The following is a 20,237-nucleotide window of genomic DNA, read 5'->3' as shown; positions in this document are numbered from 1 at the left end:
CCTTTAATTTTTTATTATATAAATTGTATATTTATGTCTTTTGTCAGGCGTCAAATATGCGAGATACTTTTGTGTCTGACTTTATAAATGTTTCGAAATTTATTTGTCACACAGAGTATAGAAGGTAAAATGAAAGGGGTAGAAAGGTACCTACTTGGAATTCCCCTTTGTTGTGCTTTGTTGTACATTATACGAAGCAGATGATGGGGGTGAGTATTAGGGATTTTTCTTCTCAAAGCAAAAAAAAGAAAATGCATTTATTCTGATACTTTTCTATAACAAAGTCTTCTTTTTTTTTATCCTTAATATCCGCAAATACTTCAAAAAAAATATACCATTAATATAATACTCAAATGTCATTTTTGATGTTCGGTTTTGTAAAAAAATATTTTTATAAGGAATTAATTTCTAACAAAATTTGTTTGGTTGTAGCTCAATAAAATAATTGTTATCCGTGCAGAAATTCGTCAACCTGGCCCTGACCTGGTTGAAACAGGAAACCCGACCAGGGCCAAACCAGGCCCTGGTCGGACCCCGGTTTTAATCGGGCTGAAATAGGGCTTCTTCTGTGATCCCGATCAGGTTTCTTGCAAATTTGGAGCTTCCCGACCTGGGCCCTGCTAGGGCCCTTTCAAAATTTCTGCATGGATAATAATTAATAGTATAATAATAATAAATAATTAATAATTATTACCTAATTTATTAATAATAATAATAAATTATTAATTTACCCATGTATAAATTGCCCTATCAGGGCCCTAGTAGGGAATGAAACGCCACACCTGATCAGGGCGAAATGTGGATTTCCTAAATTAGGTCCACATCAGGCGCGGCGTTTTATTTCCTAATAGGGCAGCATGATCCGGTCCCGACTTGGAAACCGATCCGGGGCCAAACCAGGCCCTGGTCGGGCCCCGATTTTAATCGGGCTAAAATAGGGCTTCTTCTGTGGCGCCGATCAGGTTCCCTGTTTCATGCAAATTTGGAGCTTCCCGACCTGGGCTCTTTCACAATTTATGCATGGTAATAATAATATAATAATAATAAATAAATAATTAATAATTATTACCTTATTAATAATAGTAATAAATTATTAATTTATTTGTGTATAAATTGCTCTATCAGGGCCCTAGTAGGGACTAAAACGCCACACCTGATCAGGGCGAAATGTGTATTTCCTAATTAGGGCCATATCGGGCGCGGCGTTTTATTCCCTAATAGGGCAGCCTGATCCGGTCCCAATTTGGGAACCTATCCGGGAACCCGACCTTGGCCAAACCAGGCCCTGCTCGGGCCCCGGTTTTAATCTGGCTGAAATAGGGCTTCTTTTGTTGCCCCGATCAGGTTTCTTGCAAATTTGGAGCTTTCCAACCTGGGCCCTGCTAGGACCCTTTCAAAATTTCTGCATGGGTAATAATTAATAATATAATAATAATAAATAAATAATTAATAATTATTACCTAATTTATTAATAATAATAATAATAATAATAATAAATTATTAATTTACCCGTGTATAAATTGCCCTATCAGGCCCCTAGTAGGGAATGAAACGCCACAACTGATCAGGGCGAAATGTGAATTTCCTAATTAGGGCCACATCAGGCGTGGCGTTTCATTCCCTAATAGGGCAGCTTGATCCGGTCCCGATTTGGGACCTAGCAAAATTTCTGCACGAGTAATAATAAATAATTTACTATTTGTTATTTAAGTTTCGTTTTAGGAGAAAAAATAAAAATTATTAGCAAATAAATATATGTATTTACTTGAATCAAATTATTTTTTATTGTAATTAAATAAATTTTACTCGTTTTTTGGAGAAAAGTATAGTTAATTTTTTTTCGATTTTGATAAATTAGGAAAATTTTTTGAAATAATAGAACTTGTGATTTTGAATAAAATGAGAACCACTGGAAAGCTGGTGTGTTTGTGTGTGTCTGTCTGAAGTTGAATGCCATCAAAAGGCGCACACGGATGCTGTGAGACGTGCGGTGGTCGAATATGCAGAAGCACGAAACTTCCGTTGAAGAATAATGTATGCATATATACGAGAGAGATGGTTTCTTGTTACGTTTGTCATAGACATTTCCAATTCACGGTATTAAAGAACCCTCCCGAGTTTCATATATAGATATATAAAATGGCCAAGTCACTAGAGCTAATGACATAAAGAATATATATATTTACTCTGTCTTTCAAGAAAGAAAAGTTTGCACATTGTAAAAATTCAGGATCATTAATTTTGGTGAAAGGTGCAAGAGATATAAAATTTTTTTTTCTCATAGTAAAATAATAAAAAATTTATTAAAAATTTTAAAAAATAACTCTTAAAAACTAAAAAATGTGTATTTTATAGCAGAAATTTATAGTTATTTTTTATTACAAAAATAACAACAACAAAAAATTGCCTCCTCTTGAGTAAAATTTATACATGACACACAACAATAGTGATAAAAAAAAAAAAAAAAAAATATGCAGTCGATAAATATTTCAAAATTTTTATTTTAAACGGTACTTTTTTTATGATGAAGAATTTTTGGAGAGGTGTGAATATCAAGAGTCTCAAAACAGAACAATACATGAGGTTAAGGTCATTGTAAATATTCCAAAATATATATTTAAGGGTAGGAATGAACAAGTCATTCTTATTCTGGCACGTGTCACAAGTTTTTCATTCGAAAAATATGATCCTTTTTTTTTATAACCATACAATATTTTTTTTTTTAAGAAGGTGTCTTTGTATATATGGGGGGAGACTGTGGATCCTTCAAAAAGATGAATCATCTAATAAATGATCAGTTTCATACCACACACACATGTCTCGTTTTTTTTCAGACTTTCTTTTTTTCCACAAAATTCAATTATTATTAAAAATTACAAAAAAAAAAAATGACAATTTATTTAATTAGTAAATGAAATTATTTGGTTCAAGTATACTTATTATATTCATGCGGCTGATTTTTATTATTGATAAAATAAATTATTTCACAATGAAATAAATTTTTTTTTCTATAATTGTTTGAAAGAAGTTTTTCCCCATTAATTGAAGCTAGCATTAGTTGAGTATCTATAAATAGAAATTTGAAAATAAAATCATTTAAAACTACGGTAAATTAAAGTTATTATTAGATAATGGAGAAACTATTATTACCCGAATGTATAAATATACAACTGAAGTGAGCATAAAAAAGGAGAAAACAATTAAAATAGAAAAAAAAATTTCTATTTGTTTCAAAATAGATTTTTATTTAATTCAAATAAATATTTCAAGCAAAAATCAATTTTTTATACAATAAAAAAAAACTAATTTTCACCTCATTATTAAAAACAATATGATTTAGCATAGTAATTATTAAACTTGAAATTTTTTTTTCAAGTTTAGTAATAATTACTTAAGTTTGAGAATTTTTTTCAACTCATTGTTTTATAATATATATATATATATATATATGAAATACATATCTTGACATGTAAATTATCGTTTAAAAAGAAGAAATATAAAAACTTTGCAATAACAGAAACAAAGGAATATTTTCGAATTTTATGATCTGAAAGAAAGAATAAAAACATAAATTATATTCTTTGTGAATAGCGAGTTAATTTTAACGATCCGAGATATATATACAATTGCAGGCGCCATATGTATACTAAACAATGGTATACGCACAGAATCCCCAGAAGTCTAATCTAACAAAAGGGGATTTATCGTAACCCTCATGGTACACTATATATACATATATATATATATAGTGAAATTGGGATTTTGAAACTAAACCAATATGGATCTTTCTTTTTCCTTCGTGACACAATTCACCTATAGAGGACCTCTAATGTTTGCAGAGGTTTCTAATTTTGAACAGATCCTAATGTTGGATGAACACATATTCGGGGTGCTTTAATCAACATCTATTCAATATCCGGTCGTGGGCATTACGTGGCACATAATGGTTAACATTCACTGACATTTTTATATGAGACTCTCAAACTATTGGTACACATAACAAAAGAATGCATTTTTCTTGTCACACACGTGACATATAATCTGAAATGACAATTTTGTCATATATAATTGGAAATAATTTCCAATACAAAATTATTCGGAAATTATAGCAGATTAGAATAATTTACAAAATTACGAAATGATTTGTCAAAGTAACAAAAAAAAGAAATTATATCTTCTTCTTTGAGCATTCGAAAACACAGAAAATTAAAAAGAATTAAAATAAGCTGCAACGCTTCTTATTTTAATCCAATTTTGCTTATTTTAATCCATTTTGGTATTAAAATAAGCCAACCAAAAATTTCAGTATTATACCAGAGTTGACTACTGGCGCAGTACTGGTTCAGTATTGGCTGCCGAGGACTATTGGCGCAGTACTGGTTCAGTATTGGCTGCCGAGGCTGGGCAGTCTGTACTGAACCAGTACTGGTATGTTCATTGTATCAGTACTGGTGCAGTACCACCCTCCCAGTACTGTCAAACCAGTACTGAGCCGATATTAAGCCAGTACTGGCTCAAATAGATTTTCTTTTTGATTATAATACTATATAGTTTACAAAAAGTTCTAAAGTGAACCTAATGAATCTTTTTGTTTAAATATTTTGTTTATAAAAATTTTTTCACCTTGATTTTATTTTTCAAAATTAAAATTTATTTTATTTTGCTTTTCTATAGGTAAAATTATTTAATCAAAATGTTTCTTGAGACCAATTCCATAAAAAGATTTTGCAAGATTTTCTTATTGTTTTCAGATATATGCAATAAACCAAAAAAAAAAATTTTTAATCTATCAAACTAAAAATAAATAAAGTTGTTTATAAAAAATTTATATTTTTTAAAATTAAAATTTAAACAAATTTTCTTGACAACACTTGTTAAAAATCAAAAAACAACTTTTATTTTCTTAAAAAAGTTTTTCAAAAATTCATTTTGATGCAAATATATATGTGATTAAAAATAGATATTATATAGGTACTTTTGAAAAAAATTAAATTTAAAAATTTTTACCCGAAAATTTATAAACCTACAAAAAATTACGTATACTTTTATTTCTCAGAACTTTGGTTTTATAATAAACATATTTTTATATTTATTTTTTGACTTTTGAAAATAATAATTTGCCATATATATTATAAGAAAGAATAAAAATTCTTGGTGTTTTTGATTTTATATAATAAAATATTAATTAGTTAGTTGACTAATTTAATTAATATTTTAATTTGTGTTTGGGTTACTAAAAATTTCAGACACTTTTTCCTTAGTTTACCAAAAAAGTATTACCTGGAGCAGAGATAAGTTTTACTATTGCAGTGAAACTTATCTCTGTTACAGTTAAAGCTTTCTTTTCGTATACAGTAAATTACAAAACTGCCAGTACTCAGCCAGTACTGAACCAGTAGTGCTTACCAGTACTGGTGCCAACTCTGGCAGCCAATACTGGTAAAATGTTATCATCCCAAAATTGCGCCAATACTGGGTGCCAGTACTACGCCAGTAGTAAATTTTTGATTGGGAAGCAAAATTGGATTAAAATAAAAAAGCGTTGCAGCTTATTTTAATGCCTTTTAATTTTCTGTGTAAAAAAGTAGAATTTTTACCCCAAAATCGGTATTAAAATTAACTGCAACAAAATTTATACAGCGTTTTTTCTATGAGGTGGAAATATTTCTAAAAAAAATTTTTCTTATGAAGTCAAAGTGCACCAAAATCAAATTTTTCTTCGAGGTGAAAATATTTCCAAAAATTTTTTTTTGACAAGAACTCGAAAGCACAAAAAAAAAATGAGACAAAGTTGTGTCAAATATTCTTTTTTTTTTGAGGTGAAAATTTTGAAAATAATGAAACAAAAGATTTTATTATTGAAAATTTCCCATTGGAATGTAGTGAGACCCCTCTTTGAGTCTATAGGATATTCAATGCATCCGGAGAGGGTAGAGACAAGATGAGACATGAAGAAACGATTCTGACAATTTCTCAAAGGTCCAACAATAGTAGTCGGCTTCTTCTCATTTATTTTCTAAGAAGATGAATCTCTAGAGTTTTCTTCGGAGATGAAATTTTACCCGCACCTGAAAAGTGTGAAGATTAATTTCACTGGAAATTTATTTCTAAAAGGCTCTTTCTTGAAAAAACAAACTTTCATTAATTTAATTGTTATAAATAGTTATTTATAAAATAATATAAGTGACGAATAAATTTCGAAAATTTTTCATTTTTTTTTTTTTTTTTGTATCGTGTGATGCGAATTGACCATCTGTTGCACATGGATATTAAAGAATATCCCTGGCTCTTTAAGGTTTAAACGAACGTAACTCGAACCAGGTTGTTCATTTCACTAGCTTCATATTACCTAATGTTTTTTTTTTTTTTTTTCTCAACAACTTTGCCCATAGTGCAAGCAGACAAATGGTTTCGTGACGAGATCACAACCTGGATACTTTGCAAAAGCACCGCAGGCTCATTGGAATTCTCGCGTACCATAAACATTCCTGGCGAACCGTAAAAATGTAATAGCACAAGGGAAAACTCTCTACACGACGACAACAACGTTTTCTTTAACGTTTACACACACACACACACACAAGTTGTAAACTGCAATTAAAATCATAATTTATTGTTGAAAATTTTGGGTTAGAGAGAAAAATTTTTCGGTTAATTTTTTCTTAAACAAGAAAAGAGAAAGGATTTTTCGCAAGATGGAATAATTATATATGTATATATAAGAAAATGTGTTTCCTGGGAATTTTTGATACATTTTTAATTTGTTTTGTGTAAAATGATTCGTGGAACCATATACGAGGGAGGAGAGAATTTGTGTGTGTGTGTGTGTGTGTGTATGTGTGTGGTTCGCTGATACGTCCTTTGAAAAAATGTCGTCGTCGCACGTTTTGAAAAAGGAAAATAAAATGCTCCCGGGGGAATAATGATGAGGATGTAATAAATAATTGATGTCCGCACAATGTTCATCATCAAAAAGCGAAAAAGCCGACGACGATCGCGGACTTCTGTTGGGGGGACCATACAATTTTTATTTATTTATTTTATTTTATTTATTTTTTTTTTTTGTCATAAGAATCGTCAAGGACCATAAAGGCCCCCGTCATGTTTGGTCGTACAAAACCGAAAAGCCGCGCGCGAATGTTTAAAACTGGTTTTCTTTGTGAGAATTGGTTTTGCAAGGAATTTTGTGATACAATTACATTTTCCATCATCTCTTTCTCGAATATAAAAACAATCCTAAAACTTGTTTCTTATAATTTATATATATTTTGTTTGAAAATTTTCAATATACCTCGGCGACCAAATTATACACATATTACGAAACGTCTTTCTATTTTTGAATAGATAATTGAAAAAAAAAAATTATATCCATAACATCCACTTGACATTTCCATTACAAAAGTTATAATGAATCATTTATCCATTAAGGCAGACCACACAATCGTCTATTAAATCAGAGAGATCAAAACAAATGGAGGATAAAATAAAAGTGCATCCGAAATGACAATTTTCATAAATTATACTAATGAATTTTTTTGTTATTAAAATTCTGTCTTATTTTTGTTAATTTATGTTTTTTATACATATTCTTATTATTATTGTTACTATTATCATTATTATTATTATTATTATTATTTATTAATTAATATATTTATTTACTGACGGAGAAAAATATTAAGTAATTTTTACTATACTGTTCGGAATTTCCACGCATCTGTATAGCAAATTTTGCTTAGGAAATAGTAAAAAAAATAACTATTTCTGGTGTAATCTTTACTACTCTCTAAATTTGAATCAGCGGAATCTCGCTGATTCTCAGCTATAAGTATACCACTGATTCCAATCAGTTTATATGCACTGATGAATTAGTGGAATTTCACTGATTTTTCAGCGTATATCCGCTGATTGGTACCATAGTGGTATACTTATCGCTGATTCAAATTTAGAGAGTATTTCTTGATTTTCTATTTTGGTTTTACTTTGTAGCTAGTAAAATTTACTTTACTTAAATACCAACCAAACGTTTGGTTGTCAATACCAAACACTTTTTTCAGTGTACAACCTAATAAAAATCGATGCCCGACCAGGGCCTGGTTTGACCCCAGTCGGGTTTCCTTGTTTCAACCAGCTCTGGGCCAGGATAGCGAATTTCTGCACGGGTAAAATAAAAATTATTTGGTTCAAGTAAATATTTATTTGATAATAGTCAAGTAACCAATTATTTGAATCAATGAATTTTTTTTCAGTATATATTTTTTCCGTCTGTAAATAAATAACAAATAAATTAATAAATATAATAATAATTGTAATAATAATAATAATAATAATAATAAAACATAAATTTTTTTAAAGTCTATTTTGTGGATGTTAAAAAAAAATTTTTTTTTTTGCATATTAGATTTGAAGAAATTAAAGCAAAGAAAAAAAGAATGCGAATTTTCTAGGTACTTGTGAAAAAGAATGAAACTGAATATATATATTTTTTTTCTATAGACCGGAAAACAATGAGGTGTTTTTTTTTTTTATGGGAATGAGATGACTTCCTTTCTCGACACGCGGTGCAATGTTCATTCTGTCGACCCATTCGGCCTCGATCGTCCTTGCACCAGGTTGTAGGCAACCTGTCTGCAAACTATACTAACAACTACGAAAACATTCGGGTGGCAACTTCGAATCGAATAAGATTAGAAAGGCATCGAGTTTAAAGAGCGTAGGAGGGAAAGTCATATATATAAATTGAGGGGAAGGTGGGGTGGGGGAGGTTACCCCTTCTTCTTTCACACCCCCTCAATTATATTCTATATACAAAAGCACTTAAACATCTCAATTTAGTTTTATTTTTAACTGAGGATAATAATGCAAAAAAATTCACTAGCCAAATTTATTATACAAAATGTTTTTATGCAAAATTTAAATTTATTATCAAAAATAAATTAATTAACCAATTTAAAATAAACAATTTAAAAAATATTTAAATCTATCGCAATGAATTAAACAAATAATTAATGTTTATTATATAAATGGTATACTGAAAAAAAAAATTAATTTGATTCAAATACTCAATTACTTGAGTATTATCAAATAAATATTTACTTAAAGCAAATAATTTTTATTTGAATTAAATAAATTTGTATTTGAACCAATAATTTCTGTATTTGAAACAAATACCATTTAATTGACTCAAATATTAATTATTTGATACAAATAAATATTTATTTGATAATAGTCAAGTAATCGAGTATTTGAGCCAAATAAATTTTTTTTTTCAGTGTAGTTGTAAAAAAAGATTTTTTTTAGTCCCGACCTTTAAAAAATTGAATCAAAAGATTCTGGATGGATAAAGAAAACAAATATATCTCATATAATATGTTCTTTTTGGTAGTAAAAATATGTATAATATAATAATTTGTTATCCGAATTCAAATCAGCTTTACTGATTTCCATCTTTTGGCTTTTTATCATGCAAAGCACATTTTTTTTTGTGAAATACGCCAAAATTATAATAATGCCAAGAGAGATAATGATTTTACATAATGGTGCTCGAAATATTATTTTAGAAATAGAAAATATCCTTTGTGATATCGAAAAATGGAAAAAAAAAAAATTAATGTATTTCATTTTTTTTTCTTGTTTCAGGTTAGTGGTAAAATTTTTTGGACGAGTGTGAAAGTGTAAAGTGATTAAGGAGCATGCGGTTGAGAAGAATCGAGATTGACAGTTATCTTGGTTGAAACCGGCAGTGCTATTATTTCGGTCAGATGAATATTTAGATAGGAAACATGTTCCGACAATCCACGACCTTTCTCAAGATAAAATTCGACACACGGTAAATTTTCAAAAAGGTAAAATGATAAATCGATAAATATTTTTTTTTGTTTTTAAATTAGAAAAAAATTTACTCAATAATTATCAAATAGAAAAAATTATAACCGGAAATGGTAAAATAGTTTTAAAAAATTGAAAATTTTTTACTAACGTAAAATAATCTACTCTTTTGGATAAGATTTTTTTTCGAAAAACCGGGTTTCAATTTTTTTTTTCTAATATTTAACGATGACAGAAACGTGTATTAATTGGAAGATATTGTATTAGCAAAAACGACATAATATTATACATCTGGACCAGAGGAATATATTCGTTAGAAGACATGTTTGAAAGATAAAGTCTGTCTATAATATGTATTTTAGAAAGAGGAAAATCACAGTCGGAAACATATGTCGACATTAAAAGTCAGTGAGCTTTCATTGCGCGTACATATATATATATATATATATATATATATATATATATATATATATATATATATAGTTTGACTGTCAGATAGCGTTGTCAGATAAATATTTCATTCTCAATCCTAGGTAATGGTTAATGTCATTCTAATTATTTCTTGAAAGTAGCCTGCTAATGTAAATTTCGAGAATAAATCGATAAACTATATATGAATTATTCATTTCTGCGAATATAAAGACATGTGAAGAATGTCTAAGTTATACACCAATCTATAGCGAAAAAATATATATATATATATATAGTTTTCAAACAAAATAGAAGCTTGCAAATAATATTTATACTGTTCTTACATTAATCAAATATATCGTAAAAGAAGTGAAAATATTTTAGATTTTTTTTTACAGTTAGGTTTTTCTATTTAGGCACTGTATAGTTTAACTATATTGAAACTAGATAGAAATGTAACGCTACGACCAACAAGTTTCTTGATATTTAAACTATATTGAAACTAGCTAATACTTCTGGATTATTTAGAAAGGCCAAGACAGTTATATTATCTAGTTTTTGCATAATTATACTATCTAGTTTCTAGAAAGAGTAACTATCTAGTGTCTAGATAGTTATACTATTTAGTTTCTAAGTAGTTATTTTATTCAGTTTCCAAATACTTATACTAATTTCTAGATAATTATACTATCTAGTTTGTAGATAGTTATACTGTCTAGTTTCTATATACTTATACTATCTAATTTCTAGATAATTATACTATAGTTATACTATTTAGTTTCTGAGTAGTTATTCTCTCCAGTTTCCAAATACTTATACTAATTTCTAGATAATTATACTGTCCGGTTTCTAAATAGTTATACTATTTAGTTTCTAAGTTGTTATTCTATTAGTTTGTAGATAGTTATACCATTTGATTTCTAGATTGTTATTCTATTTAGTTTCTAAAAACTTATACTATCAAGTTTCTAGATAAATATATATTCTATTTTTAAATAGTTATTCAATATTGCTTCTTAATTCTTATACTATTTAGTTTCCAGATAATTATATTATCTAGTTTATAGATAGTTATACTGTTTAGTTTCTAAATACTTATACTATCTAATTTCTAGATAATTATACTACAGTTATACTATTTAGTTTCTAAGAAGTTATTCTACCCAGTTTCCAAATACGTATACTAATTTCTAGATAATTATACTATCTGGTTTCTAAATAGTTATACTATTTAGTTTCTAAGTAGTTATTCTATCTAGTTTCTAAGTAGTTAATCTATCCAACTTTTAAATAGTTATACTATTTAATTTTAAGTAGTTATTCTATTAGTTTTTAGATAGTTACACTGACGGGGTTCTAAGTAGTTATTGTATCTAGTTTCTAAATACTTAATCTATCCAACTTCTAAATAGTTATACTATTTAGTTTCTATGTAGTTATTCTATTAGTTTGTAGATAGTTATACTGACGGGGTTGTAAATAGTTATACTATTTAGTTTCTAAGTAGTTATTCTATCTAGTTTCTAAATAGTTAATCTATCCAACTTTTAAATAGTTATACTATTTAATTTTAAGTAGTTATTCTATTAGTTTTTAGATAGTTACACTGACGGGGTTCTAAGTAGTTATTCTATCTAGTTTCTAAATAGTTATTTATACAACTTCTAAATAGTTATACTATTTAGATTCTAAGTAGTTATTCTATTAGTTTGTAGATAGTTATACTGACGGGGTTCTAAATAGTTATACTATTTAGTTTCTAAGTAGTTATTCTATCTAGTTTCTAAATAGTTAATCTATACAACTTCTAAATAGTTATACTATTTAGTTTACAGATAAATATACTATCTAGTTTCTAAATAATTATACCATCTGATTTCTAAATAGTCATTCTATCTAGTTTCTCAATACAATCAGAAATTTTGATTGGTCAATTTTAAAATTCGCGCTATAATTTTTGTTTGTAGGTTATGTAGTTTCGGACAAATGGAAATTTGGCGTTTTAAAAATTCTATTAAAAAAAACAATTCTTGCAAATGAAAATTCGCACAAATGAAGATTCGGACAAATAAGAATTCGGCGTTTTAAAAATTCGTTACCAAAAATTTTTTTTAAGAAAAATTCGTTAAAAAATTGAAATTCTGTTTTGAAAATTGAAAAAATTCGTCTAAAAAAAAATAATTATATTTAATAAAAATTATTTAAAATCGAAAATTTTTAATTGATGAAAATAAATGCGCCCCTCTAATTCATATATTGTGTGACCCCATGAATCTCGCGACTCTTCCGATGCACATTGCAGAATGATATAGAAGAAAAATAAAGACAGGCAAATGCACGCGACGTTCTCGGACTAGTTCGTACTGGTTCGTACATATTCGTACATGTTCGTGATTCTACGTATAATTGGAAGGGAAGTCCCCACCTGTGCCACGCTCTCTATACCGAACAAACTGGAGAAGAATAATCTCTCGCGCCTTTTGCTATAGAGTGGGGATTCCAGCGAGTTCCGCGCGGCGTTTCAAATGTTAGTCGGCCGTCGGAGAGAGTGGTCGTGCGTGAGAATTCTCTCGCGCGTTTAAATAAACGTGTGTTTATTTCTTTTCGGTCTTTCTCTCATTCACAAAAAAAAAAAAAGAAAAAAAAGTGAAAAATATTTTTTTTTTCCCCCAAAAAAAAAAAATGAAAATGTTTTTCATTAATAAATGACAAGTGTCGTGTGTTCGGTGATTCAATAAACAATTCGGTGTGTTTTCTTAATAATATATATTTATATACGTTATCGCCGAGTAAGTATCGATTAGAGAAGAGGAAAAAAAAATCGATTACTTTTCGGTACTTTGTGTGAAGGTGTACTATTCTTTTCTTTTTGGATTATTTAGTGATTATTTTGGAAAATTTTTGAGTGAAGTTTTTTTTTTTGGGAAATTGAGTATTCAGAAAGGAGAGATTTATATTTCGTGGAAAATGACTGCAGACGGTCTTTTTGAGACTACCAGCATCCCAGGGCATCTCGCTCCCACGCCAGAGAGACTGGAGAGGCTCCTCTCAAAACAGACCCTCGAGGAACTCTACGAGGTTGAGGAACAACCTTTCGCACGGTACGATATATCGTTGTTATTTTTTTTTTTTTCCTTTCTTGACCAATTTCTCGGCTCCTCGTTTCAGTAAATAGTAGATATTTGAAGTCTCGAAAGGCATAATACAAATTTTTTTTTTGAATAATTTTTCCTTTTTTTCATAAAAAATTATCAAAAATTTTTTAGGGATTGTTTTTTGTAAGGAATCGCAAAAAAAATAATTGCAATACTTTAGTTTTTTCATTTTCTTTGTTATAATGAAAAAAAAAATTGTAATTTTGATATAGTCTCGAATTGTACAAGTAGTAGTTGAAGGTAATGAACAGACAAATATTTGGCGACAATAAAAAAAAAGTTTTTTTTTTTGTTATCTTTTAAAGAGACAATTAAAAAGATGATGTAATTGTTCATCCTTGCTTTTTATCATTAAACGCAGTTACATTGATTTCCTATCAAGGATAAGAAACCAAAAATGCTTATAGAAAAATGATTTTTTAATTTTTTAAATGATTCCAACAAAGGTCAAAAATGAAATTTTATTAAAAGAACAAGTGAATAATTTTTAGTAGATAAAAAAAAAATTTGAAATGTAAATACAAAATAAATAATATATTAAATAATTTGTTATATCAAAAAAATTTAGTTACTAATTGACAAATAATTTTACATTGTTTACACTTTTTATTTGACTTTAAACCAGAAAGCACTTGAATCAATAAAATTTTTAAATGATAGAGAAAATATTACGGTTTAAAAAATGATTTTCTTTTTATTATAATAATTATTATATTATTATTTTTTATTTTATTATTATTATTATTATTATTTTTAACTCTTAAATTTCTCAATTATTTTAAGTAAATTTTTTTTAAAATTCGTAATAACAAAATATAAATAGAAAAATTTGATAACAATTTTTTCTTAATTGGAAAAATAATTATCATAATTTTTTTTATCAATATTCAAATTATTATTATCATTGATATTTTAATCTTTATCACGTGCATATTTTTCATTATTACAAATACACTTGGTATTTAAAAGTTCGATAAACCTGGGGACAAATAAATTATGTTATAATTTTAATATATAAAATACTTTTTTTTTTGTCGTCAAATTATTTTCCTATAGTCAATTATTGATTTAGGATAAAGAAAGAGGAAAAAAAAACAAAGTGAATGACATTCTTTTCTTTTCCGTTCTACTTCTATTGTTTTAAATATAAATAAAAAAAAAGAAAAATAATCCTTATCGAGTTTCAGTCGATTTGTCGCTTTCTCCATTTGCAAAGCGCGGAATATTGCGTTTCTGAAGCTCCTCTCTTGCTCTGGTCCTCCTTTGGACACACACTCACCAAAGAAAGAAAGTTTCGAATTTATCGAGGTCGCTGCGGGTACTCTTTATGACCTTAAGTCTTTGCAGGCTCTTTTCCTCTCTCCGAAAAAAGATTTGGACACTACTCTTCTCTTTTTTTTTTTTTTTTTCTTTCTTGGGACCTTCAAAAGTGCGCAAGGTCGTGACTAGTTCCATTTCAAATCACCTTTACGTTCTTGAAATTGTGCAATATTCTTTCGACGACTCGTAACAGATTCTCTTGCCAGATTCCTAAACTATTTAAATATCAAGGAGCTTACTTTTATGCAAGTACAACAAACATATACAAAGAATTAAGTAATTTTATTCCTTAGCTGTTAAATAACAGCTCTGAAAGTTATTTCATAAAAAAAAAATTATTATTCAATAATCATTTTTCGTTAAAATCTAAACGAAAATCAAAAATTTGAATTTTATTTTTAATAATTTTTTCTTGATTGCAAATTCGATACAATTAAAAACGGAAGTTACGGTCAGGACAAATATATAAATTTTTTTTTTTAAATTAAACTATGGACCTTGATATTTTTTGGCACTTAAAGCGAGAAAATGATTGTTTTGTAATGTTGCTGAGAGAGGATCACATTTACGGGCAATTTACCTGACAGAATTCAGAAGGTTGTATTACGGTTAACCCGTCACGATCAGGCGCGCATTTATCCCCGATTTGCTTCAGTGCTATTTTGATTTGAGAGTCAATCTTTTTATTTATTTATTTATTTATTTATTTTTTGTTTGAAATGAAAATCTTGCAAAACAAATTCCTTGTTTGCGCCACAATCGAATTATTCCAGTCACGTCTTATATACCCATTAGAATTTGCGATTAATTTAATATATATATATATATGGAAATTCAATTTGTCGAAAAAAAATTTATTTTAATCTCAAAAGAAGAAAAGCTTCGGATTTTGATTTTAGTAATTCAAAAATGATTTCATTGTCGATAAATTGGATCTATCCTTTAATTTTGATCGTTGATCGATAATAGTTTCAATTGGAGGTTAATTTTGTTCAATGATACTTTTATTTGCTGATAATTTGGATTAATTTGATTTTTATTGTCTGGTAATTTTTCGATCATCATTAATAATACAGCAGGAAAAATAAATTTTTACCTAGAAAATCGATAAGTTTACCTGGAACAGCGATATATATTTCACTAAAATAGCGAAAGTTTTCGTTAATAATACAGAAGGAAAAATAAATTTTTATCTGGAAAATCGATAGGTTCCCCTGGAACAGCGATACACAGAAAATAAAAAAGGCATTAAAATAAGCTGCAACGCTTATTGTTTTAATCCAATTTATTATTTTATTTTTATTTATTTTTTTTTTTATTTATTATTTTAATCCAATTTTGCTTATTTTAATCCCTTTTGGTATTAAAATAAGCAAAATTGGATTAAAATAATAAGTGTTGCAGCTTATTTTAATGCCTTTTAATTTTCTGTCTATATTTCACTAAAATAGCGAAATTTTTCGTTATTCTAGAGAAACATATCGCTGTTCTAAAGATTTTTTCCTGTGTATAATTAACAAAATTTTGTCTAATGGTTTTCCTCTTTATCTCTCGTTTTTTTTTGCAGCATCTTTTTTTTTATCTCAAAAATAAGAAATTTTCCCTCTTCTGCGCGTGCGCTCAACGAATCGTGATCGAATCGATCACTTATGCTGTGATCGTGATCGTTGGTTGCCAAGGTACTCTTCTCGCGAGAGCTCATAGGATTATATATATATAGACAACCGGCTTTGGATCTCTACTTTATGATTTTGCTCTTCCTCATTCCATTTATCGGATTTTCCTCGTTCTTCAATAAACTCCTCCCTCCCCCCTTAGTTTTATTCGACGAGAAGGAATCCTGTTGTATTGGCGTGGATCGATCGTTGGCTGCGGAAATGATCCCGCCATATCAAAAGTGGCTTCTACTCAACGTAATCATACTTTAATATGTGCTATGCAGCATCCATGGTTTCTGCATCATAAAAGATATGAGAACCGTTAATTAACAGATGTATGTATAGCTTCAATTGTTGATATATCTTTAGATCTGAACCTTTTGATTTGAATTTTCTACTTAAAACAGTAAAAAAAAAAATCTGTTTTACCGATTGATGATAATGCAGATTTAAAACAGTAAAAAAAATCTGTTTTACCGATTGATGATAATGCAGATTTAAAACAGTAAAATCTGTTTTATCGATTGATGATAATGCAGATTTGACTGTTTTTGTTTCTTTGTAGTATAAATTTCTTTGATTCAAAAAAAATGATTTTTTGTATTAAAAAGAAATTTGCAGAAAAAAAAGAATGAATTTTGCTTGAATGAAAATATTATCTATATAGATTATTTACATTTTCGTTGAACACTTCTCACGAGAAATATAAATATATATATATATATATGAACTCAGTAATTTTGCGGTCATGTGCCCGGGGATTTGTTTCTCTTTTGAAAGCATATAATGTGTGCGTGCGTGTACATTAAATGTAAGCTCGCAAGTCGTCTAAGTGACGCCATAAAACGCTTAAGCCAAGCGGTTTTATGCGGATAAATATTATGGCTATGTTCGTCTCTGTATTCTGTTGTGTATAAAATGTCAATAAACGACGTTCATTATTCATCCACATGTGTATTTAATACAATGTGTATTGAAAATTGATTTTCGAAACTAAAGCCAAAAAAAAAGTATATAATAAAATTCACCACCGGAAGTTGTTTCCTTTTTTTTTTATCTTTAGGTCAATGAACTTTACTTTATAAAAAAAAAAGGTTTTATCTACTCTCCGAACTTTTTTTTTTCCTTTTTTATACTTCAAGAAAGAGATCTTTACGCGTCATGAACAAGATTCACGCGATCTAGAATCATATAAGAAAAGCTGTTTTTTCTCCTTCTCTTCTTGCTCAACAATGTTTTAACGCGTTTCTGACTTTTGATAGTGTCCGGATGATACAATGTGTTTGTACTTCCCGTGACGAGGAATTTTAATTGAAAATAAGATACACATTACGCATTAATGAGATTTAATTAATATAATACATACAAATTAGAATTGTAGGAAAATAAAATCAGAAGAAAATTAAATTGTTTTTGATGAATTTTTTTTTTTTTGTAAGTTCAAGATCGGTGAATTGAGGCGTCTGAGAAGTTTTGCACTGCGAATTATTTGAGTGGAGAATTCTAATCCATTGAGAGAGAAAGACACGCGATGAACGTGCAAGGGAACAAAGAAGGCGGTCTATACTCTAGACACGACGCACACGCGGCTTAAAGGCGGTCATGGCAACCAGTTTTTTAGTCCTTTGTGCTAAACAACGATGCGCGATGCTCGCGACGACGACGAACGCCAGTTTGTTTGTTACAATCCATTTTCAGTCTCTTGAAGCATCAGACGAGACTGACGCATTGCGTGTCGAGGTTTAGCGCCGGCTTTAAGGCGTCGAGACGCATTCCAATTGCCATACAACTTTTCCTATGACTTATTCATTAACGCCCTGATATGTCAACTCTTGCATTTCCCATCAGATTGCTCGTTATCCACAAAGGTACACGAATCCCACCTCTCTTTCTCTGATTATATTAAAAAAAAGTCAATCCTTTTTTTTTGGCAAAAAGATAAAATCGCAACTAAAAACAATCCTTTGGATTTTAATGCAAATTCGCATTTTTTGGAAATAGAAAGTTTCTCCATAACTCATATGATTTTTTGTTCCAAGATAATAGATGACACTTTTCAAAAGACGATATAATCGTATATGCAGACGATAGGTTTGTTTTTTCTAAAATAATGATACATTGCTTTCGAGGATGATAATGTGTTTCAAGAATGATAATGTATTTCAAGGATGATAATGTGTCGACTGCATATTTTATATCTAAGAGACTGTGTAAATACATCTTTAAAAGATGATAGTATGTTGATAGTATCTTTCATAGAGATCATATTGTACCTTCTCTCTATGTTTCTTTTTTGAATTATATATTTATCTTTTCCAGGATATGTCTTTTATGGGTCATAGTGTATCGATTGTATCTTCCTTTTTTTTTTGAGGATGATATTCCATCTAAACAATTCCATTTCAATTAATATCAATGTTTTTAAAAAAATTATTCTAATTTGAATAAACGGTATTTATTTTGGGGCTAAGAATGATGCTGCATTAAACATTAATGCTTCTTAAAGTACAATTTTACAGATTTTAAGGATGATACTGAATTAGAAACATCTTTTAAGGATGATGCTGCATTAGAAACATTGTTTTAAGGATTTTAGTGCATTTGGAGCTTTGTTTTAAGGATAATACTGCATTAGGAACATTGTTTTAAGGATTTTAGTGCATTTGGAGCTTTGTTTTAAGGATAACACTGCATTAGAAACATTGTTTTAAGGATTTTAGTGCATTTGGAGCTTTGTTTTAAGGATAACACTGCATTAGAAACATTGTTTTAAGGATTTTAGTGCATTTGGAGCTTTGTTTTAAGGATAATACTGCATTAGGAACATTGTTTTAAGGATAATACTGCATTAAAAACATTTTTTAAAGCATAATACTGCATTACGAACATCTGGTAAGGATGAAACTGCATTAAGAACATCTTTGAATTGATGCTTCATAAAGTACACTTTGTATAACCGATAGTAGAAGATAATGGCTAAATTTTTTAATGATTACAAAGTCATAAACTATGTCTAGATTTCTTATTGATAATCCTTACTTATCAATGCTTTATGGATGATAAAATATTTGACATCTTCCAAAAATGCTACAAGATATATTACATGCACAATATTTAACAGATGCAAAATCTAAAACTGTATCTTCGTTAATGTCTGATGTACATATAATATACTTTAAAAAAAAAATCCACATCTTCGAGTGAAATAAAATTTTGTAACCTGCAGTCGTGTATAGGTAAAATTTGCACATTCACGCGACGAGTCACACTTTTGCAACTTTAATTACGGACAGTGTTTAAACACCCACTCAGTCGGGTATAAGTGTCGCTTGCTTTTTAGGAAATAAGCTTGTTTTTACTCTCCATCTTTTTCTTGCATGCACAAATACATTGATATATTTGAAAGTAGGCTTTCATTAAACTCGCGGATAAGACGAACAACTTATGTGTGCAGCATTTAATTGCACCTCCATTATTTATTAGCTCTTATATCCAAAGTACTTGAATTTTTCTTACCCTCAAAAACCACCGTTGTTCTTTTCTCATGATACCGAGTTTTATCGTTTCTTTGCGGCAATTTAGAAAGAGTGAATACATTATATGCAAATAGAAAAATAATTCTTTATGGAATATGATGATAAATGAATATTATTTTGTTGGACATTTGTTGGATTTATTGACAAATTAAAACAATATTGCTATCAATATGTTGTTCGACCCAAATAAATCAATCTCGAAGTTTTCTCTCTTGTATACGCGCGCATGTCTTTTATGGTGGTTTGTAATCGATGAGATTCTCTTGGCGTTGACGATCGCAATGTGGATTTCACTAATCGAGGACGTAGAGAAGAAAAATCCCATTGGGGAA

General features: G+C 28.8%; 1 protein-coding gene across 3 annotated transcripts in view; it reads left to right on the top strand.

The window, feature by feature from the left end:
* The window catches only part of LOC127283133 (serine/threonine-protein kinase 17A-like), a 158,606-nt gene that overhangs the window by 56,335 nt on the left and 82,034 nt on the right, over window positions 1–20,237 (top strand). The window contains exon 1 of one of the 3 annotated variants that reach the window (XM_051307817.1): window positions 12,707–13,337. The exons of the other annotated variants lie outside the window; for them this stretch is intronic. Coding sequence (XP_051163774.1) covers window positions 13,204–13,337 — 134 coding nt within the window. The 5' untranslated portion in view covers window positions 12,707–13,203. Of the gene's footprint in view, window positions 1–12,706; window positions 13,338–20,237 lie in introns of those variants that run through there. 3 annotated transcript variants of the gene reach the window in all.

This window comes from Leptopilina boulardi, unplaced genomic scaffold (assembly GCF_019393585.1).
Source record: "Leptopilina boulardi isolate dan_hultmark-lab unplaced genomic scaffold, ZJU_Lbou_2.1 LbouV2_31, whole genome shotgun sequence".
Taxonomy (NCBI): domain Eukaryota; kingdom Metazoa; phylum Arthropoda; class Insecta; order Hymenoptera; family Figitidae; genus Leptopilina; species Leptopilina boulardi.
Note: the sequence above shows the minus strand (reverse complement) of the source record. Positions and strands in the feature narration are given on the sequence as shown.